The sequence below is a fragment of the Meleagris gallopavo genome, chromosome 23 (assembly GCF_905368555.1).
Source record: "Meleagris gallopavo chromosome 23, MGAL_WU_HG_1.1, whole genome shotgun sequence".
NCBI lineage: Eukaryota > Metazoa > Chordata > Aves > Galliformes > Phasianidae > Meleagris > Meleagris gallopavo.
The window spans coordinates 1,863,252-1,888,584 of NC_139426.1; the positions used below are offsets into that span (position 1 = coordinate 1,863,252).

General features: G+C 40.2%; 1 protein-coding gene across 6 annotated transcripts in view; it reads left to right on the plus strand.

The window, feature by feature from the left end:
* Nucleotides 1-1,350: 1,350 nt before the first annotated feature.
* CFAP74 (cilia and flagella associated protein 74) overlaps nt 1,351-25,333 on the plus strand; it is a 38,931-nt gene continuing 14,948 nt past the window's right edge. For 2 of the 6 annotated variants that reach the window (XM_085242493.1, XM_010722821.3), the window contains exons 1-22: nt 1,356-1,537; nt 1,776-1,983; nt 2,888-2,978; nt 4,270-4,416; nt 5,465-5,557; nt 7,346-7,450; nt 7,830-8,003; nt 8,521-8,631; nt 9,809-9,911; nt 10,668-10,825; nt 12,566-12,776; nt 13,677-13,862; nt 14,891-15,064; nt 15,468-15,586; nt 16,775-16,841; nt 16,926-17,015; nt 17,244-17,417; nt 17,581-17,743; nt 18,615-18,727; nt 19,489-19,611; nt 20,695-20,816; nt 23,459-23,587. In XM_085242493.1, the coding sequence (XP_085098619.1) occupies nt 1,869-1,983; nt 2,888-2,978; nt 4,270-4,416; nt 5,465-5,557; nt 7,346-7,450; nt 7,830-8,003; nt 8,521-8,631; nt 9,809-9,911; nt 10,668-10,825; nt 12,566-12,776; nt 13,677-13,862; nt 14,891-15,064; nt 15,468-15,586; nt 16,775-16,841; nt 16,926-17,015; nt 17,244-17,417; nt 17,581-17,743; nt 18,615-18,727; nt 19,489-19,611; nt 20,695-20,816; nt 23,459-23,587 (2,768 nt within the window). In that variant the 5' untranslated portion in view covers nt 1,356-1,537; nt 1,776-1,868. Of the gene's footprint in view, nt 1,538-1,775; nt 1,984-2,887; nt 2,979-4,269; nt 4,417-5,464; nt 5,558-7,345; nt 7,451-7,829; nt 8,004-8,520; nt 8,632-9,808; nt 9,986-10,667; nt 10,826-12,565; nt 12,777-13,676; nt 13,863-14,890; nt 15,065-15,467; nt 15,587-16,774; nt 16,842-16,925; nt 17,016-17,243; nt 17,418-17,580; nt 17,744-18,614; nt 18,728-19,488; nt 19,612-20,694; nt 20,817-23,458; nt 23,588-25,333 lie in introns of those variants that run through there. The other 4 variants (XM_085242494.1, XM_019622515.2, XM_085242495.1 and 1 more) reach the window with 4 other exon arrangements.

Genomic DNA, 25,333 nt, shown 5'->3' on the forward strand with positions numbered 1-25,333 from the left:
TGCCCTGGTAAGGCCTCATCTGGAGTACTGTGTCCAGTTCTGGGCTCCCCAGTACAAAAAAGACAGGGATCTCTTGGAAAGAGTCCAGCGGAGGGCCACAAAGATGGTGAAGGGCCTGGAGCATCTCCCCTATGAAGAAAGGCTAAGTAAACTGGGTCTGTTTAGCCTTGAGAAAAGAAGACTGAGAGGGGACCTGATCCAGGTTTATAAATATCTGAGGTGTGGCGGCCATAGTGGTGAGGCCAGTCTCTTTTCAGTGGTACGTGGAGACAGGACGAGGGGAAACGGACATAAGCTGCAGCATAGGAAGTTTCGCACGAATGTGCGTAAGAACTTCTTCACGGTGAGGGTGACGGAGCACTGGAACAGGCTGCCCAGGGAGGTTGTGGAGTCTCCTTCTCTGGAGATATTCAAGTCTCGCCTGGACGCCTACCTGTGCGACCTGGTGTAGGGAACCTGCTTTGGCAGGGGGGTTGGTCTCGATGATCTCTAGAGGTCCCTTCCAACCCCTACAATTCTGTGATTCTGTGATTCTGTGATTCTGTGATTTACACTCAGACATTGCTCTGTGTTGTAGAGCAGAGACGGAGAAATCATTTTACATAATCTGAGCCACGCTGAAAAAAAAAAATAAGATTCCATTATTGGCATGTCTTGCTGCCAAACAGCCAGAAACCTCCATAGAGGAGCTGCTGTCACCTTGGAAACGTTCGGGAGGAAGAACCGACCGCCTGAAGAGCAGCATGGAGCCACGCAGCGTCCAGCCCTCCAGCAGCACTCTGGTGCCCAGTTGGTGCTACAGAACTTCACCAAAACGCCTCTCAGTTTGGGATTTCAGTAGGATTTCAATTCAGTCGTGCTCACTTCTCACAGGTTATCACCCACAGCTGTGCCTACGGAATCTGGGCATCAGGGAGCGCCTCTGTACGCCTCCTGGAGCTCAAAGTGGGGGTGGATCCATTGACTCCCAGTGGGTGCAATGGGAATCGGGGGAGAGGAGCTTGTCTGGGGAACTCGGCACCTTCACAGGGACTGCCGATAGCTTCTCCCACGCGCACGTGAGAGCAGAAAGCTGGCCCTGGTGACAAAGGTTCACACGCACTGCACTCACAGTCGATACGAAGGTACCAATTAGCCGCTATTTTTTGACTCAAGCCGGTTCCGCTCACAGGAAACTTAAGAGGTCACGCTTGTCTTTACTGATTGCCGAGGCCGCTCCTGGGATGTGGTCGCTCTGAAAATGAGCCGAGCAGGTGGAGCAGCCATGCACACCCACCGCAGCGCATCCACGCGGGCTGACCGCCTCCAGCGGCTGCGGCTCGCGGTCCCTCCGCTCCCCCGGCGCCGCGTGGTTCGCTCCGTTGCCGGGGCAGCGGCCGGGCGTCCTTCCGTCGATCCTTCCGTCAGTCCTTCCGCCGCGTCCCGGGCCGCGGGGCTTCGGCAGCGCCGGGGATGCTCCGGGCACACCGCTCGTGTCGGGGTTTGTTCTTCGTGCAGTCCCGCTTTGCCTTTAAGGTGGCTCTGGGCGTTTAGCTCGGTATATCCCGTACTTTGCTCTCCACTGCACATCTCTCGTTCCCTAACCAGCTAAAAATGCTTTCTTCTAGGCTTCTTTTATTAATAAGCCAATTACTATACATACAAAAACGCTTTGGCAGCGTCCTTACTTCTCCACAAGAGATTTGTGGAAGTCAGTTCTCAATTTGTGGCTGTACCCTGTCACTACATATACCTTAAGTGCTTACCGAACGCTGCTGATTTATCTCCTGACACAGGCACCAACTTGAAGGCTTCCTGGAGATCTCTGTGTACTCACCGACTTGCAGCCGTCTCCATGTCAGCCCGCTCGCTGTGACGGAACCGCCGGCATGGCAGGCAGTGAGCCCGGGGGTGGAGGAGAGGAACCGACTTTCATCCCATGTCTGGAAGAGGAAGGCAACGGTGCAGCAGCTCTGAGCTCTGACCTGAAAGAACACGAGGAAGGTGAACGTGAGAAACCACAGCCTTAACCTGCAGAATGCTGGGGTTAACTTCCTATCTAGGATGAGAACAGTACGGTTCTAGGAGTAGTGTGATATTCCAAACCAATGAAATGATTCCAATAATTTTCTTCTTAGCATTACACGGTAACAGGTATAGCTACATCAAACTTAAACCATTCTTCTTTTGTAGCACTAAATTCCCTACTTAATCTGTACAGCATTTTGACTCAGACTTAACGGTGGTGAAAATCAGTGTTGGACTGTATGGACTCAGTTCAGCCACTCAGACATCAGCAGCTGCTGCCAGAGGGTGCTCACCTTTGGTGAAGGTCTCTGTGCCTGCAGAGGGGCACAGGTCTCCACCCACATGTTGGATCCCCCAAGGCATCTGAATGGCACCAGCTGCCTATTAGCAGGTGACTGAGTTCTGTGTCAGAACATGTGCTCAGTTACATCACGAGTCAACATATCTACTGTTTAACGCATTACCGTGCATCAAGTAGGACTGAATACTGGCCTCTGCATTAAAAAGCTGCTCTTAGGTTATTTGCTTACTGTCATTTTCCTTATTACCTAAATACACAAGAATACATACATCATTCATATTAAATAATGCTTAATAAGTACTTACAGGATTCCATCTTCACTGCAGGTTGGAGTAATGGGGTGTACAGAAGGGTGTTAGTGTAATGTGAACACACTGTAGGCTGTTGGTATTTTCCTGCTTTGGTTTCCAGGTGTACAGCAGTAGCCTTGTGTGGCTGATTTTTAATAAACACTGCAGTAATGCTATAAAATGTAATCTCTGATTCTCCACATATTTTGACTCAGCAGCAAGTACGTTAGTGCTCTGCGTTTGGAAGCTCAAAGTCTCTTTATTAAACTGTTGTTTTAATTTCTATTAGAATACAAGCTTGAAGAAGATTTGTCTGATGGTGGCAAGATGGGGAACGAGGTCACTTCTGAAGGAGCTGAAGAAGAGTCTGAACATAGCAGGTAAATAATTCATGACTTTGTTAGCAGCTCCAGTAATAACTTCCTTTGTAGTGATGATTTACCTTTTCAAGAGGAGGTTTGGTTAACTCAGTTACATGTTTTTTGTCAAATGAGCCCTAGGCAATATGCATACATACAACACGTGGTTGCACCACATTCATGAGGGCTTATCAGATCTCAAAAGAGCATTTATTAGCCAGGGTGGTGCTACACCAAGCAACACACACTTCTAAAAGCCAGCCAGCTCTCTGTAATAATATGCTGTGTTATGTTCAAATGCCTCTGTACTTACAGAACAAAGGGAATTACTGGAAAAAAGGGAATAATATCAGTGTTGGATTGTAAGTTTCTGAAGACAGAGAGTTTTGTACCACTGTGTACAGTCGATTAGCACAGAACTGGCATGATGATAGCTTGGTACTACTTTGGTTTTACAAGTAGGTGGTAGAGTGAATTTATTCCTGGAGAAGTAAATTTGCACGTAGCAAAGGTCACGCATGGAAAATAATTCAGTGGTTTGAATGTGGCCTTAAGTAGCTGCTGCTCTCTTCACAAAGATGGAAGCACAGTTTGGCCTGTTTGACAGACTGCTAATCTCTGCCCTGCAGTGTCCTGGCATAGGGTTGCAAGGCATGATGAAGAGCTGGAATATTGTTTATTAACATATGTATGTGGGAAGTTGCATAGCACATATGCCTGCTGCCAGTAAATGTTGACAGTGTTACCGTTATCAGCAGAGAAACTCAAAATACACCAAAGTGATTACAAAAAAAAGCCAATAAAAAAAAACACCAAATAACACCACCATCCATCTCCTGATTTCTTCTTGCTCTGTGTTTAAATAGACAAAGAAAGTAAGAGAGAGCTCACTCACAAAATGAACAGTTCTACACAATGTTTTAAACTAGTTTAGAACGTTCCCTTCAAAGTTTTAAAGTAATGTTCATTTTAAAGTAACGTTCAGGAAAAGTAAAACCTGAAAACCCTGGGTATGATGAAGAGGCTCAGACATTCAAAACCAAAGGTACATACTTGCAGCAATAAATGTGAGTATGAACACTCACTATTAGACATTTAAGACTAAAAATCTTAGCTTAAATGTACGTACTTAAGATTTTTTGTACAAATTATCTTTGCTTTTTCCCAACTTACACCGCTCCAGTTCATAGCAGTTTGCTAGAATGAGTTAAACCAAAATGCACTCACAAATGCATAAGTGATTGTGCAAACTCTGTGGAGCTTTTAAACTTCTTGTTGTGTTTTCATGCTCATCATATATTTCAATTCAAAGGGACAGCTTGGAACACTGCCTGGAGAACGTTACAAGCAGTCAGGCTCTGAAGTCTGCAGATAGAATTTGCTTATTTGCCTTACCCAGGAACCTAAAAGAGCTCAGCAACATCGCCAAAGAAAAGGAACTTGTGGTCCAGAAAATCAGGTCAGTGTTGAAGGAAACAGAAGCCATCAGCATGAATGCACCCTCAAATCCTGGGATGCTGTACCTGTTACACACTTATAACATACATAGTTTTGTCACGAGAGTTATGTGATGCAAACACTTGCTTGATTTGATGTATGCAAAACATTCCAAGACCCTTGTAAAGGATTAAGGATAAAAATGAAAGACTAAAACACAATAACAAAACTAAAGAAGAGAGTTCTGGTCTGGAATAATTTGGCACTAATTCCTCTCAGTTATATTGGCATAATTCTGCTAGTTCAACAATCAGAATCAGGAAAATTAAATAGAAAATTCACTATAAATATTTTTTTAACTGTGATGGAAATGTTACATTGCAGTCAGTGATGTCAGCTGCTTGCTTCAAAATACTCACCTGCTATGAGCAGTTTGCTGTGCTAAGGTGTATAACCAGTGAATGTACAGATTGCAAAATAAACATAATCAAGAGAGTTTAGCTAAGCAAATTATAATACCAAAAAGGGAATAGACAGAGCACTTACTCATAGCCTAGGCTTGCTATAAAATTCCAAAGGAGGGATCTCCAGAAGAGATCTTTCCTCACTGATAGTCAGCTCTTAAATGGCTTTACGAGAGGTGCAGCCAGGCTCCACCCCTTCCTGCAGCACAGGTGAATTGCCTTCACCTGTGCTTCCAGGGCTGACTCATTGCTCACCTCAGGTGATTAATCAGAGTTTCAGGCTGTGATTTAGCAGCCCCATACATAAGGTAAAAAGACTTTCTTTAGCAGAAGATGGATCTGTATAAGGATAATGTAAAAAATGCTGGCTTTTTTTTTTTTTTAATAACATGGATGAAGTCAGACTGAACTATGGTTATTTTTTGTATTTTTAGAGAAAATACTTGAAATAAATATGGGCATCTCGAGAAGATCATTGTAAAGCCTTAGAGAAAAAGTGGTGGGGGGATGGGGTGTTTGAGGAATCCCAACAATCTTATTCTTCAGAAAGAAAAGTTTCATGGTTGAGGGAACTTAAAATGTAAATGATGTGTTTATTTGTTTCAGAGATGAGCTGACTGCCTGCCAGCTGCGGATCAAAACACTAGAAAAGCAGCTGGAGAAGGTAGACATTGAGACAGAGGAGGAGGCTGACAATGTGTAGGTAGAGAATATTTCTGGGTGCCAAAGATACAGGCATCCAACTGTGTTTATCTGGGTGTAATTAATGAGTTTACTTTTTTCACCTTGCCGTGTTGTTGACATGTGAACAGAATTTTTCAGCAACACATTCAAGGTCTTTGTAGGCAGTTACATCTTATGCTGAGAATGGCCGTAGCTTGGAAGGCTGTTCTGACAGGAGTGCTATTCTGTGTGTTCAGAGCAAAGCTTTCATATTTTTGTCTTGGTGAATGCTAACGTTGCAGTTGCTTTTCATGTGGCTTGGGATTTTCAATAAGAGCTTCTCCCCTTGAAGTAAATGATGGTGTGTTAGCATGGACACCACTGACCTCTGTGCTTTCAGGCCTGGGGTTCTGTCAGTTAAATCAGAGTGCAGAAGGAGGTGGAGACTTAGGAATGGATAGGCAAGAGATATACATGTTGTTGCATCCAGCAACAAGAAGTTATTAGTCAGCCTAGCTCACTGCTGTCAGTTATGTTTATCAGTCCCCCAGTAAATTCTGTTCATTATGATCAGCCAATGCCAGTGTGCCATGACTGTTTTAGAGGTAATGCTTTTTTCCTAACAATTACAAGCAGGATTTACATGTACACCTTTTTTTTTTAATTGTTTTATGTTGTGAAATGCACGAATGCCTTTCAGGAGTAGCTCTGCATACAGGAGCTGTTCTGAAACACTTGTGAGGAAGTAGGAGGCAATTTGCTGTACTCCTCACATTTGGTTTAAATAGAAAGAAGTGGGTGGCTTGTGTACCAGGAGCCAATGCATTGTGAACAAACTTTGCAGCTGCATTTTATGACCTGTGTTATTCTTCAAGAAGAAGAATCTTGGTGCATCAACAAATGACAGAATAACCAAGGTGGGTTAATTGCCAAAGCAGAATAACTGATTAAACAAAAATGAGTTTAATGCTAATCAGACTTCTGTGGCAGGTAATAGTACTCCCTGTTCAGGATTTCAGAGACTCTTATTAAGAAAAACCAACAAAGACAGAAAAGCATTGTGTGAGGTTTTCATACTTATGACAAGTCAAATTGTGAGGTCTAGAAATGTGGAAAATAGCAATTTTCACAGTCAATTATATTTAGCAAATTAATAGTGATGACTTGATAAGTTCCTGGCTTACAAAGCTCAAGTGCATCATTTTATAGCAATAATGAAAATACTGTCTGCCACAAGCAGTACAGAAGCCTTACAACAATTATGAAATCCAAGTAATAACTTCAGGTAGAAGATCCATTTCCACTTTTCACTTCCAAAGATGGAATTTATGTTGAATAAATTCCATTTGTTGTCTATTGATTCTGCAGTGTGCTGTGCAGTCATTTTCCTGGGCAGAGAAGCCCAAGGAAAATAAAGAGCTGTGTTGTTGCACTGCTGCTGTAGCCAAAGTGCACGGGGTATTGTAGTGCCATTCTAAAGGTGAAATCAATCAAGATTCTCTTGGTTTGCTTATACTTATTAATGCTTCTTTTATCAGCAAATAATCATTTGGAGCCACATGCCACTGCTTTTAAAGTAAATACTCCTGTGTAAATATTGACAATTTTGTAATAGTTCAAAGAAAGCTGCACCTCTGACCAACAAACGGACACTTAGAGAGCTGAATAAGAGACTCTGTACAAACTGATGTCATTCTAATACATAACCCTCATCCTCAAAGCTATTATTTATTGGTGCTGACTTTGTTTGGAAGGAGTTTTCGATGTTTTTTTAACATTAATTAGTTCCAATTTCTTTCTAATTGTATCTTTTTTATGTACCAGCCCAGCCGTGTTCCGCCTACAGGCAATGCATAGGCGACTGTGCACTGAGCTGGAGGATGAGAAGAATTTGGAGTTGAAAATTGCTTTGACACTGAAAGAAAACATGTAAGTGATGGAATGAGAAAACTGTGTGATCGAGTCAGTCTTTATTATTTTCTTCCTGTGCTGTTTAATGCATCCCAAAGTTAATCTCTAAGGAAACTGTTAGTAAATTCTGAACTACATAATTTGAGGACTGCAATGGTTTACTGCAAAGTAAAGGATCTTGAGAGCAACTTTTAGCCTAAACAATTAATTGCTTAGGAAATTGGTTGCTGTGGCTCAGATCCTGAGTTAATTTTGCGCACATAAATGAAATGTAAGTCCTAGTTTAATTGGAAAATAGGATGGACTAAAGTAGACCTGTCTGCAATAGCAATGAATGAGCATAAATACTTCTAATTTATGCCTCAGTTGTGAAAGCAGCTCACACGTTGTTTTAAAGGCTTGAGATGTGGCAGATAGAAACCCAGCAGGGAAAATATGAAATCCTCCACAAACAACTTAAAAAAGATGAGGAGGAGCTAGAGATGCAATACCAGGAACAAGCAGAAGTGAGGATTCGGAAGGAAAAAATAGCAGCACTGAAAGCAGAAGAAAATCAGCTGTCTTTAAAAAAGTAAGTGGGGCTCTGCTTCCTTTCCCTCTGTCACTTGTAGCCAATTCATTATTTCATGTGTTGAGAAGATTAGCTAATGGAAGTAATCATGGTATTGTATTTCTGAGCTGGATTTTGGCTCTGAAATATTTGTGTGAGGAAATAGAATTAAAGTAAGAATTTCCCCCAGTCTTGTCACTATTCAGATAAGGATTTCTGACATGATTAACTTGCTGAAGACAAAAAAATGCTTTTTGTCTAAGGAATTTAAATGTATTAGGTCAGACTGAGTGCACGTGGCTGCATTGCTGCTGGATGCCAGGACATTCTTAGGATCTTCTCATTGAAACTTGGAGAGAAAAAGGATCCCAGGTTATCAGTTTGTAGCTTTTGTGAAGACAAGAGACTACAGAGAGGGAGAAAATATTGTCCCCATTTCAAGACGTACAGATATACTTACTCCCCACCATTCAATATCATTTCTTTAGTTAAACCATAGATAATCATTTCCTTAGTGCTGTTGGTTTGCCTTTCACAGAAAAGAAGAGAAAGCCCAGAGAGAATATGAAAAAAAGCGTAAAAAAATGCTTGAAGGTGCCAAAAGGAACCACGAAAAAGCAGTCTACTTCCTGAGAAAAAGCATGGCAAGGTAATCATTACCTCCTATTTTATTTCCCAGCACTGTACATTCTCAGTATGCAGTGTTCTCTCCTGTGCTCTTTGAAAAGTAATCATTTTTTCTGCTAGATTATGGCCTGGTATTACACTAGGAAATCTGCTACAAATGCCAGTGCTCTGAAACTCTCAAATCTCATGTGGCACAAAAGAACACGAAAAAAGAAAATCCACCTCCTGTCTTGGTAAAGTCTTCAGATTCCTTGCAGCTGAAGGACCATTCTTTGAGCTGCACAGAGCTCTGACCACTTGTAGGCACTGATAATCATTTACAGCTCTTACATATATGTGTGAGCACAGCTGAATTCCAGGTTGGAAACTTGCTTTTCTGCATTACCTCTGAGATGCAGTAAAATAGTTTTCTTGCTGTCTGGTAACACTGGCTCAGAGGGCATTTCTGTCTGCTCCTGTTCTCTTATGGTGGATGGTAAACTGAGTGTTTTCTTCAGAAGACCATGTTCATGCAATTACTGTGATATTAAATTATTTTGTTACTCAAGGAACTGAGCATTTGTTACTTTCACTTGTATATTAGGACTTAATTGAAAAAGTGATTGAAATAATTGCACTGTTTTTATGGTGTTTTATGTTTTTCCTTAGATAACATGTACAAACGTAACAGTAATTAAAATTAACAAACTGAACCAAATCAGTTGATCTTTTTTGCTCAGTATCTTACTGGCTTTTTTTTTTTTTTTTAATTTACCACTATATTAACTGGGATACTCACAGACTTGATTCATGCTCAAACATATTTCAAGGTTTTTGACTTTCTGTGGTTTATTTTCAGTGTGGTTTGCTTGTGTTCAATATGTCATTGTTGAGATATCAATTTCATGATCAACATCTGAATTCCTTGCTTTATTTTAGCAGCTAGGCATATAACGTGAAATGCGTTTCTGAGTTTAAAACATACAAAAAAAAGTTGTTGAGCAAACTGGTTGAAAGCCTGTGGGCACATGTAATCAGAGGTACTGTGTGTAGAAGGCTTTCTGAACAGTTCTACTTCCCCCACCCCCAGTATTATTGTGAACAGAGAGACACGCAGGAGATGAGTTAGGTGACTTACACAGCTACTGTTTGTCAGGTTAAACGTTCTAATACTAAAAGCTTTCCAGAATATAAGCTGAAAGATTTCACTGTGCTTACAGAATTCATGAGAAGAATGCAAAGGAAGAAGCGAAAACTCAGGAGCATATGGAGAGAAGGATACAAGCTGTGCTCTCCCTGAAAAACAGCATAACTTCCAATAGGGTACTGCTGCTGTGGCTGAGCTGGGGAATGAAGAAATTGACTTGTTAGACTGCTGCTGCTAGCTTTTACTGAAAGTAATTCCAGTTTTCACTGCAGAATGGGTGTGTGATGCTGCCATTCTGTAGACCAAATCTCTTTTTAAATGGAGGAGAATCTAACTATGGGACATAAGAGTATTAGATTTGTATGGACAGATTTTTGACACTTCTACTTAAGGACCTTTTTGTGCATGTTCTAGCTGCTGTGGCATGGTAGCTTTCTTCAAAGTAATGCATACTGCAAACAATCCTCCAAAAACATGGCTGAAGTATTTCCAGTTATTTAGATCTCAAAATGAGAAATACTTCATATGGAGAAAACATATAGAAAAAAGCAGTTCCTTAAGAGTCTAATGTAAAGTAAGAATTTCTGAGGTAAGCTACTTCCTCATTCGTTTGTGTTCTGTAGAATATGAGGGAATGATTTTAATTTAATACTGATTTGATGAGAGCTGTAAATATCCTGTAAGCATTGCTTCATTGAAGAACATTTCAAAGAAAAACTAGAAGGGGAAAGAATTAGTGCTGACTTGTCAGAGCTTCCTGCATCTCCAGCACACACAAACTACTGACAACTTGCTTGACTGTTGTGTATATTAAAAACAGTGAGCTGTATTTCAGATAAAGCTACCAAATTAGACAAGAAGACCAGAGTCCCTCTTTGATTTTCTTCAATGTGTGAATCAAATATGAAGCTGTGGTTTGTTTGGCTCCATAGGAAAAACTCCAGGCTCTCCAGGCTTGGAACCAAGCAATGGTCTTTGAGGCAAAGAAACAGGAGATGAAAATGAGGGAGGCTATCCTGGCAGGAGGAGGCAATGTTGCCAAGGAAATTTTACTCCATAAACGTCTGCTACAGCATGAGAAGGAGAAAGAGTAAGTATTTGTTTTTTTATTGTGCTCTCATTGCTCACTGGTGTTCATGCAGGAGTATTTTGGATCTCTTCGTTGGCTTCCAAAGGCATAACGTATACGGGGCTGTCTCAAGAGAGTGAACTCATTCTTATACTCTGGAAGTGTGAAATTCATACAGCCAGTTTTAAGTGACTTGAAATTCTAGCTTATGTATTATTCAGAGAACCAAAGTTTGGAGCCCGTGTTCTGATTACTGCAAGGAGGATAAACCACCCCAGGAGGGCAATTCAATAAACCTAAACCTAATGCTTGAAGTAGCAGCACTCCTGCATTTCCTCAACACTGTCCATATAAAAAACTGCAGTGCAGTAACAGCAGCAACAGTGCAGTCTCCTCCCTGCTGCTTTGATATGGACAGAGGTGTACCTGTATCTCATTTACTCTGTGCAGAGTTAATTATTGTTTTTAACCACATATGAAGATGAATTTGAGTCAAGGTGTTGAACAGAAGGCGGTTGAGGTGTGTGTTTCTGCATGCTAGCTCTTCTAACCTATAGCAAATGTTAAAAGATTTAGTAAGCGAAGATTCAATCAGTTTTGATAAATAATGCTTCACCCTCGATAGCTGCATAATACAACTATCACTAAAAGCATTCTAAAAATCCCATTAATAAAATAACCATACCGGTTAGTAGAGATCTGCAGGAAATATCTAACTTCTAGAAGTTTAATCTTTTTGCCTCTTTCTTTCTCCTTGCTTGCCTTCTCCCTCTCACTGTTTCCCTTTGCAGGCACAAGGGAGAGCAGTTTGTTACTCTTAACGTTAGCAGTGACACGACTGCACTTTCACAGCAGTTCTTTTCTAATTTCAGTACCACTCCACCAGGCGCCTGAGGAACTGCTGAATTATTCCCCCCAGGGCTCTACCTTTCTCCCTTTATGTGAAGGGATACTCTGTTTTCTCAGAGCACGTTTTAGCCTGAATAAATCTTTCTGAATTGCCTGCAAAAAATTAACTCTTTAGTCATTAAAGCCTCTAGCTTAAGTTCTACATTGCCTATGAGTAGAATGAAAAAGTCAAGAACTAGTAATAAGAACAAAGGATGGCTTTATACCTAGAGCAGGTAGCACTGGGAGTCAGTGTACCATTCCCACATTTTGTAACTTCTCTGTGCCTTGGTTTTCTGAAAATATAAATACAGAGCCATTCATCTGCTGCAGTGGCGTATCATGAGGCTACATTAAGCCACTGAAGTGCTTCAGTGGGCAATAGCCTGTATTTGAATAAGAAAGGTGATAATATCTTCTCTCCTATTTAGAATCAGGAGTGATATGAATTACTTGAAAAGGTGAAAATAAAGATTTCTGTATTAGAAAGGATCATTAGCGTGGGTAAAGTCTGTTGCAGAAAATTGTATATTAAACTGCCAGTATTAAAACTGAGATTAAATGATCTGCCCAATGCATCACAGAACTGTAGCTCTGAATGTATACCTTTCATGTTCATTACGTATGGCCTTACCTTTAATCTTTTGCTTTTTTACAACCTGCTTGATTTCAGATAGTCAACTGTCATCAATTTCTAAAACACTCAAATGGAATATGTTTAGTCTAAATATATTTGCCCTCTGAATCCCATTGTGCCTTGACACAAATTACTGCTGCTCCCAATTTGAAGACTTGACGTTGAGCTCAAAAAATGAACTGTGATGTTATTAACAAACAACTTGGTTTAATGTTTCTTATAACATCTTCTTACAGAGCTTTTAGAGAACAACAAAAATCAAGAAAAATTGAGATTGTATCTAAAATTCTGCAAGAAAAAGCTTCCATTTTCAAGGAGAAAAATCAGCAGTCCTGTACTAAGGCAATTAAGAGTGGAGGTAAATGTAAGGATTCTTTACTGTGGAGAAAGAAAACGTGGCGCTACATTGAGGAGACCTGCAAACATCCAGCTGGGGCACCACCACAGGTAAACAAACAGAAACATCTCTAGGTTTATTTTCTACTGAAGCTGTAGGAAAGTGAATTTTGATTGTACCTCTGAATAGCATGGGCTGCAGCCAAATACCAGAGAGTGCGGAGTTGGTGGAGAGTCACACCTCCATCAGCCTGTCAGATCTCTTGATGACCATCAGTCTCTCTATTTTTGATGGTTGGTACTTTCATCCATGAAAGTTGCTGCTTGGTACGGATGTTTTTTTGTTTCCATTTGTATTTTTAAGGGTATTTGCAAGAAGTGCATTTCAGACACATGAATCACAACTGACCCCAAGAGGAATAAAATTACCTTCACCCCCAAGTAAGGATTCAGATCAGACTATCAGCACAAGAAAAATGTTCCCAGTATATCAGAATGTTTTCATGACAACAGAGTTCTGTTTGTTTGGGCTTCTTTCATGTATTTGTTTTGTTTTAATTGATCTGCACAATATTACAGGCAGTACTTGCCATGAAAGGAGAGGTGGGATGAACTGAACCCCTTGAGGAGGCCTGTGTCTGCCTGCAATCCTTAGGTATTTTAAAGAAAGGGAGAGAAGGTCTGTGGAAATAGTCATAACGTAACAAAGCAAGAAAGTCCTTGGTTATCATGTAGTAGACATAATAAAAAAATGTACAAAACCCAAAAATGTACATAGTCACCAATCACAAGCCCACCCTGCTATAGAATACAGTTATCATCCTATAGATGCTCGTTACTGCAATATCGTCTGAGTTGTCATTTTAAGAAGGGATTGGCTTAAGCTATCATCTTGCAGCTTTATAGACCAGTCACTCTGTATTAAAAGATATCCTTGGAAACTGCTGACTGCTCATGTAACTGCCCTCTAGTAACTTTAAATGGTATTTCCAAATTTATTTTCTCTCACAGAAGTCGTGGTGCTCTCCGTCAGTTTGTTCCCCAGCTGGTGAGAGAACTGCTTCTGTAGGAAAGTGTTCTGAAAAAGTCCCCCATGATGTGCCCTGTGAAAGTGATGAGGATGAGAAGGAGAGGGACAAGATCCCAGCAGAACCAGAGCTTCCAGGACTGTTGAATCAGGAACATGACTTGCACAAGGTAAAATCTGTGATGATTCCTCTTAGCAATAGGGAAAAAAGGATGTGGATATGTGTATTTGTCCTATTGTTACGTTGAAGTCTATAATGTTTTGGAATTATTCATGAAAGTGTCTAAATGGATTAGAAAAGTTTCGGTTCCCTCTCTAGTAGTTGTATGTATCTGAAGAAATGACACTGGCAGGTGCTGTTCTATGAATGCAGCTTAAAATTACTAATTATCTATTCTGCAGTTAACATGTCATTATTGCATAGATACAGAGATTCAGATGTGAGAATATCAGAGGGTAATTGTTGTTTGACACTGTCATCAGTGTTTTCAGGAGAAAACAAAACTTCAATTTTAGTTTGGAGATATGTGAAGACACATCACATTGTGTTCACTTGTTTGTTTGAGTTAAAAAAAAACCCAAAACCCTGAGAAAGCTGAACATGACTTTTTATTTAGTTGGAAACACAGATTGCTTCATGTGGATTGCTTTATTTTGTCCCAAACTAGACAAAGTAAAGCATAATTTTTATCAAACCAACAGCATTCTGTACTCATAAAGAAGTAAATAATGCTTAGGAGCTGTGTGGCTAAGATCATGCACGTTATTCCAAAGTATGCCCCCATACTCTACTTTTTTCAGATGTAGGTCTTTAAAAGCAGACTTGAGAACCAGTCAGAAAGCAGAGTGTCAGCAAATATCATGTGCTGTATGAAAGAAGCACTGGACCATAAAAATGTTAGTGAAGTTAACTGATTTTCTCTAAATGGTTGCTCAGGAAGTGGAGTATAACCCCTTCACTGCCATTTAAACACAATCTTCTAATGCTGGATGGATGTAGGCTACAGAACAAACAGTTGAGAACAAACTCATTTCTTCACATACAAGCTGGGAGGCTGAGTTTAATCTGGAGGATAATGAAGGCTGGCCAGAGACTGAGATTCTATTCTATATCCATAGGCATTTCTACTTTGCTCTATAGATCCTGTGATCACAGTTATTTACTGCCACTGTGTTTTTTGTTGATGTTCCTTGTTAGATATCCAAAGAAGAAATGGATACAAAGCATCTGGCTACAAGGACAATGAAAACAGAGATTTTAAAGGAAAAGAAGGAGGAATTCCAAACTAGAATTTTTAATAAGGGAACAGTGTCTGGTCATGAACATCAAGGACGAACTTTCTATACTAAACCAAGCTGTGTTCATTTCAAGGTTAGTGGCCATTCCACACAGATCTGTAAAGATGATGGATGTTTCTACTAGACTCATATCCTGATGTCTTGATCAAAATGCTGTAGCACCAAAAAGATCCTTGTTGGCTGCTGTGGGTTAACACTAGCAGACAGCTAAAGGCCACAGAACCCCTGACTTACCTTCTGCTCCCAAGTAGAGGAGAAGAGGAAATTTTTCAGTAAAGATTCCAGCCTGCAAATGACTATTATATGATATTATACTTAAATTAGAAAGAAAGTGAGCTTATCAGTTTATCCCTGCATTGTAATTAACAAGCACACTGTCAAAGTACACTGCTGTGCCAAAACTGCTTGTTCTGTCATTACTTGTGTAAATGTTTCTTCCTGTAATTGACACCTCCTGATATGTTTGGCATTTCAAGGATTTCGATGTTGGTAAAGTCTACAAAAAGAAGATAGTTTTGATAAATGCATCCTACAGCATTAACTACTGCAAACCAGTGGGAATCAGTGAATGGCTGAAGGACTTCATCAGCATTCAGTACGTAAAACTATCTGTAGATGAGTATCTTGCTTTACATTTGTATCAGAGCAGGAGACATAACTCAGTTCTATAGTAAAATTAAACAATTTTCATTAGATACATCTGAACTATTGCATTGCATTCTTTTATAATGAGGAAAGGAAGTGTCTTAGAGCAGAAAAGAAACTTGAAGATGTTGAGCTGCACATCATTGGTTTATGTAGTGACGACAGCAAGGGCCCAGTCCCTAGTATGTGAGAAGCAATGTACACACACAGTGTGAGTACTTCACCGAGGTATTTCTGAAAATAGGAGCTATTCCTTCGGGCCTTTCTTAGGAGAAACTGCCAGTGATCTGTTCTGAAGCTCAGTAAACTGAAGCTCATTTGCCTACTCACATTCTGAGCTCATATTTTCTGAAAAGTATTTCCTTTTCCATTTCAGTTTGAAAATGTTTCATCTTTGTTGATTTTTAATTCTGTTTTAAGATTGTGATTAATGCACATGTTCTGTGTTTCAGTGGGGCCCAGATTACTAGGTATCCCCCTGGCTAATAACATTCAGTCGTGTATTTTGTCTGGCCTGTTTTTGTCAGGCAGAATAGGGCTCTAGTTGTGCCTCAGTAATTTCATTTGGAGTGCAGCTGTGAGACTTCTTGTCTTCTGATGGGCATTTTGTTTGCATCACAGACACCATGAAACGAGGCACTGAAGTAACTGGCAGTTTCTATTCAAGATGATTTTGATACAGCTTGCAGCAAGCAGCATGTTCTCTAATCACTTGCAGCAACTTTCTTTTTTCCTCTTTATTTCTATTTGGATAGTGGGATGTTACAGATCCATGGTTGAAACTGATAATGGCAGACTGCTTCCCAGGTGTTAGAACAGGTGATTGATCCACTTCATTCTTGATGTTATTGAGCCACAGCTCCACCAGTTGCCTTGTTTGTAAAGTGAACACTAATTCTTTCCTCTTAAAAGTATTGCAAGACTTTCTGAATAAAACAACAAATCCATCTTTGTTGTTTTACAGTTGCACCAGGGTTCTGTGGCTTTTCCTTAATCTGTCCCTCATTCTGACTTTCCAGATGAATAAATTAATCCAAATGGAAAAATATATAAATATTCTTTGCTGTTCCTACCAGAGTCAGAACAGCAGGGGGTTTCATACATTCACACATGTCTTTAATGCTGCTTCTCTACACAGGTTTGACCCGCCTGGTAAAATGTCTGCTGGAATGTCCTGTGAAGTGGGGGTAACCTTTAAGCCTGTGGTAAGTGCACCTCAGTGGTAACTTTGTCAAATAGGCTGAATCTTTGCCAATTACATGGCTGGGGGGATTGTTTTTGTTTTTTAGGTAAATGAAAATCTGGAAGGAGAAGTCATGTTTATGGCCCAAACAGGATCCTTCTGTGTTCCACTGAAATGTACAGCCAAGACATGCGTTGTAAGTGACTGTTTAAAGTCAGAGTAACAGCAGAAAATGCAAGACAGCGCAAATGTTATTGCAAATATTTACCAAGAGATAGACAGGAGAGTGCCCACAGCTGGCAATTATTGGACACTGTCCTGAAATGAGGACTTAAAAGTCCTGTTCTTGAGAAAGTGAATGCTCATTTGATGGACATCACTGACTACCTAGGACAGTAGTAATTATTGGTTTCTCTTCTCACAGCTGGCACTAGATAAAGTGCTTGTTGACTTTGGCACTCATGTGGTGGGAGAGACAATTTCACGAACTGTCAGCCTGACAAACACTGGAGCTTTGGGAACAAGATTCAAAGTTCAGACATCAGCAAGTGACAGCAGTAGATGTGGAGCAACAGCAGAATCTTCTACTACCAGGACAGTAGGTTCATCATCATCACCCTAAATTAATCAATCCCATTTATAACATGAAACAGTTACAAGAAAACACATCTCATTTGCAGCTCCTTGATGAAGTTGGAGCTGGATACAAGCTCAGTGATCAGTCACAGTAGAAATTACTTTTTCCTGAATATTTTTAATAGGTTACTCAACCATGCAGTGACTCTGCTCCTGAAAAGAAAGACAGCAATAGTTCTGTAACATCTGTGCTTGAAAAGAAAGAACAAATTTGTCCTGATGGTAGTGAAGAACCAACCTGCTGTGTAGCCCAGGTGGAACAGCAGAGGACTGAGACAAGTTCTACAGGTGAGCTGATTCTGAAAAACTGCTAGTGCAAGTTTCCCAGACTTAACCAAATTAAGCAGCTCATCATGCTAGTAGTAACATTACATCTCTTTGTATGCTGCCTCAACTCTAAATCCTCCAGAGCAAAAAAAAAAAAAAAAAAAAAAAAAAAAAAAGACTAAAAATAATATACTGGCACCATTATATCAAAATCAACAGAATCTTCATCCTCATTAGTGATCAACAATTCAGCTTCAGAAGAATATAGAAACCAACTAGCTTACAGAGATTGCAAAAATATTATCATGTTTGTCTCAGCAACCAAATTCCCACCCCTCAGAAGAGAAATCCACATGACAGGTTTATTTTTATAGTCTTTAATTCTAGTAACAAGAAAACAGAAAGATGAACCTCATAAGGCTTCCTTCTCATTCCTAATGTTTACTGTGTACTTAAGAAGATCCAATACTGTAGAAGAAACACTTCTTCAAAATACGTGTTGAATATTCTTGTGTATATTGATCTCTTCCATGGTAGGAAACCAAATGTCCTGGACAAGGTGGTGGGTTCTTTTTCTTTCCTGGAATCTCTGGAGTGAAAGTGATTAATGGAATCACTGTACCTGTCTCCACAGAATTACTTATCTCTAAATCTGTTTACAGACCAGAGATGTTGTGGAGTTACCTTCTCTGGAGATATTGAAAACCTGCATGGACACAGCACTGTGCGATGTGACCCTGCTTGAGCAGGGGGATTTAGATCAGATCATCTCCAGAGCTCTCTTCCAACCTCAGACATTTTCAGTTTTGTTTTTTTTTTTTTTCTTGCTGCTCTGTTTGATGCACACATCCAGCATTTTGTGGGTCTGTTAGTGTTGTTTTTTTTCTTTCAGAACAACTTGCTCAAGATGCATTCCATTTCAGTTCAGATAAAGACACAGACAATGCACATCAGTTAACAGAACGCTCACCTGAAGAAACACCAATTGAAATTATGCTGGGAAAGGTAATGAATGCCCTGAAATACATGCAAGATTTTCAGTAGTCTGAGCCTCCTATATCAAGTGAATTGCTTTCATTCTGCTGGCAAATGTTGAAGTACATAATCAGCTTCAACCCTAGTGGAATCCACTGTTTTACAGTTAATCGAAGAACCATAGAATGTCTTGGGCTGGAAAGCATCTCGAAGATCATCTAGTTCCACCTGCACTGCTGTGGGCAGGGTTGTCAACCATTACAGCAGCCTGAAGTCAGGCTGAACAGGGCCCATCCAACCTGCTTTAAAACCTCCAGGGATGGGGCACCACACATTCTGTGGGCAGCCTGTTCCAGAACCTCACCACCCTTTCAGTGAAAAATTTCTCCAGCATCTAATCTAAACCATTTAGTTTACATCCTTAAAATGAAATAATATATTTGCCTCTTCTTTCAGTCCATAAGGGGTCTGTGAGCTGGAGAAGACTTGCATTTCTCACAATTTCACTTTTCTTTTTGTCAGATTGATTATTCTCCTGTCATTTCTTTATTATGCAACATCTAGTGACAACACGAAAGGCGGGGCAGGAAGGATGTGCCACGTTAACAAACCTTGTAAAGACCACTGATCCATTTTCCCCTGTCATAGTTCATTCAGTCTAGTGAGAAACTAGGCATAGTGGTGTGCTTGTATACTATGAGCACATACAGCTTCACTTCCATACCACACAATTTTTATAGCGAACCACACTAAGAGAGGTCCTCATTAATAATGTGTTACTTCCTGTTTAGGTTACTGAAGGTGAAATTGGACCCTTCAGCTCAGTCAAACTTCAGATTATATTTATGCCATCCATCCCTGGGGACGTACGGGCAGAGTTTGTGATTGTGTTTGACAACTCAGACTGCAAGCCAGTGAGTGATTTTGTGTAAGACTTGCTTCAAAGACTGTTGAAACCCTCCTGCTTCTGCCAACAATTACAAGAGCGCAGATCCTGTACTAAAAGCAGGAGAAATGGGCAGAGGACAAATGGGTTTATAGAGACAAAAAATAACAATGAGGTAACCTATGATAAACAGTAAGAAACCTTGTAAATCATGGCCCTTCTTTCTGATGGACTCTGGTTGTTAAACCTGTAGATTCTCTCATATATCTACACAGCTGTTTATCAGACACCCTACTGGAAAACATCTATTGTCCTGTATATAAATCTGAAATTCTTTTCTTCTGTTCCCAACCCATGCATTTTATTTTCTTTCTGATATATCAGCACTGGAATTATTTAGCACAAAGTAGTGAAACTGATATGTGAAGGCTGGGACAGATGACAACTTTAGTTACCATTTCAGCATATTTTAATTCTGCATTTCATTGGAAGCCAAATTCTGCCTGGGAACACTGCACAGAAGCTTGAAAATAAATAAATAAATAAATAAATTTAAAAAAAGAAAAAGAAAAAAAGAAAAAGGAAGAAAATCTTCCAAGAAGCTCAGTAGGCCAGTCTTGGCTCTCCCCACAGTCTACAGATGGAATAGTCTACAAAAGAAACTGCAGATGCATACTGCACATTCCTGTGGGTACCCTTTCTTTCAGCTCTGGCAGGGAAGGATCATTTTTGTCTAAGTAGCTGCTGAAATTTAGACTCGAGGTCATTATGTGGAATATAGCACCATGCTGCCCTTTTGTATAAACATGCTGCAGTCTCCTGACTTTCTGAATTCTTGCACATTCACTTAACTCTTCAAATATCTATTTCTAATTTCTTGGGCAGCACACTGTTCCTCCATGTTCTCTGGAAAGGAGTCCAAACTAAAATACAATTCATTTCTGTTCTGGTACACAGTAAGATCTAGGTTTTATTTCATAAATTCCTTCTATAGCTTTTTTAATTAAGGTATCTTTAACAAGTACATATTTTAGCTGTAGGTTATAGCTGTTTAGATCAGTAACAATTTGAGACTAAGAAGAACAAGTATACTCTTGGTTTGTATTAACAGCTGTACTTCAGTGCCATTGGAGTCTCTACTGACGTGCCAGTTTGGGTGCCCAATCCCAACATTGATTTAAAAATCTGTATGTATGACCGACTTTACCAGGACTGCATTGTCATCCGGAGCAGGTGAGCTGCCTTCCAGAGCTGACTGATGAGATCTTAAGTCACCAGGTGATACCTCAGGGGTCTGTTGTACCAGAGACATCTGGTTATCACAGCAGGATGAAGAACAGTTTTGCACTTTTTATTTTGCCCTGGTATTCCAGCAGGACATCCTGATCACAAGCCCTCTGAATTTACACTGCTGTGGAAATTAGACTTGGGTATACTGCTATCCTAGATCCCCAAAAGCAGCAATAGCTATGAAGTGTATGAGTTAATACACACCTTTCCACTCCACAAGGTTCCTTGTGCTGTGCCTGTTCTGTGATAGAGCTGTTAAGTCCCTAGGGAATAGCAGCCCCAGTGAATTTCATCATATGGAACTGCAAGCTAAATATTAGGGAGATAAACGTGCCTAAAACTGAGTGCAGATCGGGTATAATTGATTCAGCCAAAGAACTTTCTGAAAGAATGATCTGGAAGCCAGCTTCATGCCAACTGTTCTGAGAAGGTCAGTCACCAGTCTTAGTAGACACATGCAGTGATGCTGAATAAATCAAGTCAGTCCTTTTGCATTTCCTATAGCATAGGAAAGATGCAACCTTTCCTGAGCCATGCAGGAATTAAGAACTGCACTGGAATGGCAGATACTTTAAAGTATACAGACAGTGATAAATGATGAATTATACTGATTACCCAGATACATTTTGTACATATGTATTTCCATAGTTTGCATCAATAATGTCAGAAGATTCCTTCTGTTTGCAGTGTAACAGAAGGACAATATTTCAGCTCATTGGCTCCCAGACGTTTCTTGCTGTAACATTCTATTATATGAACTCTTGCTCTACTAATTGCCTTCAGGTCTACCTTGGATATCCTTACTAACGCAAACATTATGAAACACTTAGCATTCCTATTTCCCCAATCTGCATATCTTAGATTCTGTTTAAACAAGATTGGGGTGGTTTTGTGGGAGGGTGGGGGAGACTGGTTCTGTAGAAGGCATCCATTCTAAACCTCTTACCAGAACTACAGGCTGCACAGATTCTTCACAGTTGGAAAGAAATGAGTAAAGCTGTTATCTCAAAAATTCAGCCTACAGATATGAGAAGCACAAGTTATGTAAGGGGTTTTACTCGGTGAAGATAACCCAGGGATAAGAGTTACAAGTATAGAAGAAAAATAACTATCCTAATGAAAACTTAAGATTTCAAAGGGGTCCCAAATATAGAAGCTGCCAAATTGCTTAGGCCAAAATTTCTTAACTGAGAGAACTTTATCAACTTCCCCTAAATTATAAGCACTTCATATGTATTATGCTGTCCTTAGCACCTTGGCAAATCAAGTCTTCAATTTATCCCCCCCACCTCCTTTGTTAGGAAAAATTGTCTCTGTTATACTGAAATTTCAAGTATCACACGTGCAAGAATTTCTGTCTCAATATCTGCCAAAATAAATAAATGGAATCATTCAGTTAGATGCAATGCCTGACAGATCTCTTCCTCCACTAGCCACTGCAGTTTTTCTGTTGCTTGTATCAGAAAGTTTTCAAGTTAGGTGAATTGCTCTGGTACTTGAGCTCTCCCAGCCAGTTCTGTAGAATTACTAAATGTTAACTTTTTTTCTTCCTGGTCACACAGAATACAGTGATTGGGAAGCATAAATGTGCAGCATAAAGGGTGAAAACATTTCACCAGAATCCTCTCAGATATAAATCACTTTGAAAAGTAATTTCATTGGCAAGTTATGATCTGCACTGATTTAAAGAACTACTATGTAGTTCTCTTAGATTGTCAACAGTCAGCAATCCTTCCAAGCTCCCAGCACCTCACGCTGCAATTGTTGATTTAGAGCAGGCCATCTGGACTGACAGCTTGTAAACCAGTCCAAGAGAAGGAAAAAGACGAGAGAAATGTTTGTAAATTGATTGACAATTCTACACACAGGCATAAAATTCCAAAGCAGGGTATGGTTTGTGGCTATCACCCTATTGTAGTGTGGCCAGAAGTCAGAAAACAGGAAGATGCTCACACGGTGTTTAGATATTCTTGGCCCCGCACAGCAGTTGCTGGTCTTCATTTTTCTGCTTCTCAGACAGAATAAGGCAGAGTAAGAGTTCTTCATTGCTGCATTCTGCCTGCTGCCAGTCGTTACTTAACAGAGATCCTGCCTCACCAGAGGACTGTGCCTTCTCCTTGAGCAGGCTCTGTGCTGCAGTCAGCACCAGTCAGATGCCTCAAACACTGCACGAGCCATTTCTATTGGTTCAGATGGAGAGGATGTATTTTAGCAGCAAATAATTAGCTGGTATTTCACAATAATTTGGCTTTGACTTTCCACTGACCTGACTTATCTCTGCGCTGCACTTTGATAATTATGTTCCAATCAGCTGTGTACATTTGCCCGAAATACAGCTGGGTTTACTTACAGTAATTCCAAAATCTTGTTTTCTATACTTAACTTAAAAGAATGCAAGTGTGTGATTTTGCTGTAGCAGTTTCACTTGCCCTTCATTTTCAAAGGAAGCTTGCAATAGTTATAATTGCAATGTAGAGCAGAGATGCAAGAAGGGGAGGGAGGAACAAACTGCAAGAGCAAATGTTGCCGAGATGGCAGTACCAGTAGCCCTTGATGCCTCTTGAGCTCATCTGATCTGTTTGCAGAGCAAAAACTACGCTGCATTTGAAGTTTGAAGTATGCAGAGAATTGAGCAAACACATGAAGCTGCTTCCAAAAACAGGTTACGTTCAACCTCAGTCATCCTTCAGTGTGCAGTTGAAGTTTCTGCCCAGGTAACCCAACAGCATTAATATTTTTGCCATTTAAATAATGTCAGTAGGAGGCTGTCAGTGCAAAATCTGAGCAAATCAAGTATTTTTTCCTTCCTTCACCTGATGTCTGTAGCAGGCTGGACTTCACACTGCTGGTGTCAGCTCAGTCCTAGTCTCCCTTCTCCCCCTTTAAAAGATGCCAGATGCACAAAAAGGAAATTAACTTGGACCGCATACCTATGAGGAAGTGCTTTTCCTGTAGTGACAGCAGCAGTGTCAAAATCCTAGCGGTTGTACTCCTGGTAGACTGCTTCCATTTCTGTGGGGAAGCTATTCTTACACGAAAGAGAAGTTCTCTAGGCAGGTGGCTACTTCACGGATCAGTGATTAAATCATTTCTGGACAAGCAGTCCTGTCTTGGTAGGTAAGGTAGGAATGGTTGGACTTCCTGTACATATCTTACCCATGTACATTTTCCCTAAAATGTGAATACAACGTGTTTGAATTTCATGTAGGAATTCATATAACATCTTCAGAGATGCTAAAAGCCTTATCCCAGCAAGTTTTGTCTTTTCTACTTCACAATATGTCTGTGTACAAACATAATTCAGTCACAGAAACAAAGAATGCCATTTTTTCCATAGACTTATATATTTGGATTTTCACTGATGTGCTCAGCATCTCTGTAAATCAGACCCAATTCCAAAATGAGAGTCTAAGCATTGGCATCAGAGTCCTCAGCAGGTTAGTTAGTATTCAAGGAACTAGAAGTATTTACACTTCTTTCAACATATCAAATCCTATCAGGTTGCTGTAACAATAACCACTATCATGACATTCTTCCATTCCTAAACTTCAGATGCTGCAAAGCACTGTTATACTTACCGAGTAGATAGAAGCATAGCTTGGATTTAGAAAATTAATCTGCCTTTTGAAAAACGAGGAAGCTTCAGAAAGGAGATTTGAAGAGATTAAGGCTTTTCTGACAGACAAAATAAGTATCTGGCTGTTTCAGTATATAGATCATTTTAAAAGGCCTAACACACTGGTGAGTGTGTATGACAGAAGATGAGCTTGCTCCAAGCTGATGTAAAGTACTGAGCTAGTGACACATTTCTGTAAATGCCTGCTCATCGACTTAAGCTCAGTTTCCTCAGGAGAAAAAAGAGCTCTATTAACAGCAACACAAGTAAAAAGAAACACTCATTCCGCGAGGCTAAGTGAGCAGATAAGATGACTGAAGGCTTGGGAAGCTCCCCCAAGTATTCCATGCACGCTGAAATGCATGGTCAGATGTTACAGTGCTCACATAGCTATCTGGGTGCTAGGAGCAAAGACCTATTTTCTGCTCATTTGAAGGCAAATTCTCTAATCTGCTGACTTTCAGCATTCCCAAATACTGCATCTTCTTTTTTTTTTTTTGTATTTGGAAGTAGTCCTGCAGATGCTGGCAGTCTAAATCTGATTGGTCTCTCATGCTTTTCCTTAATGGCTTTAAAGCACGAAGATGCTGTTTTCAGAAAACGGTCCAAAGGATTTCAGTGTCTCTTCCCCAAGGCACAACAGCTACTTTAGAACCCATTGCTGTGTACGTACAGTAACAATTATTATGTTTTCCCCCAGGGTCATTTTGTAACACGTGAATTTCTTCTGCTATTCTAATGTCCTGTGACAAAGTGGAAGCTGATACTTTATTCCTACTTTATTTTTATCTCTGTGTTCTATTTTTGAACAAGTTAGCAATCACATCTCAGGCTTGCAAAATAA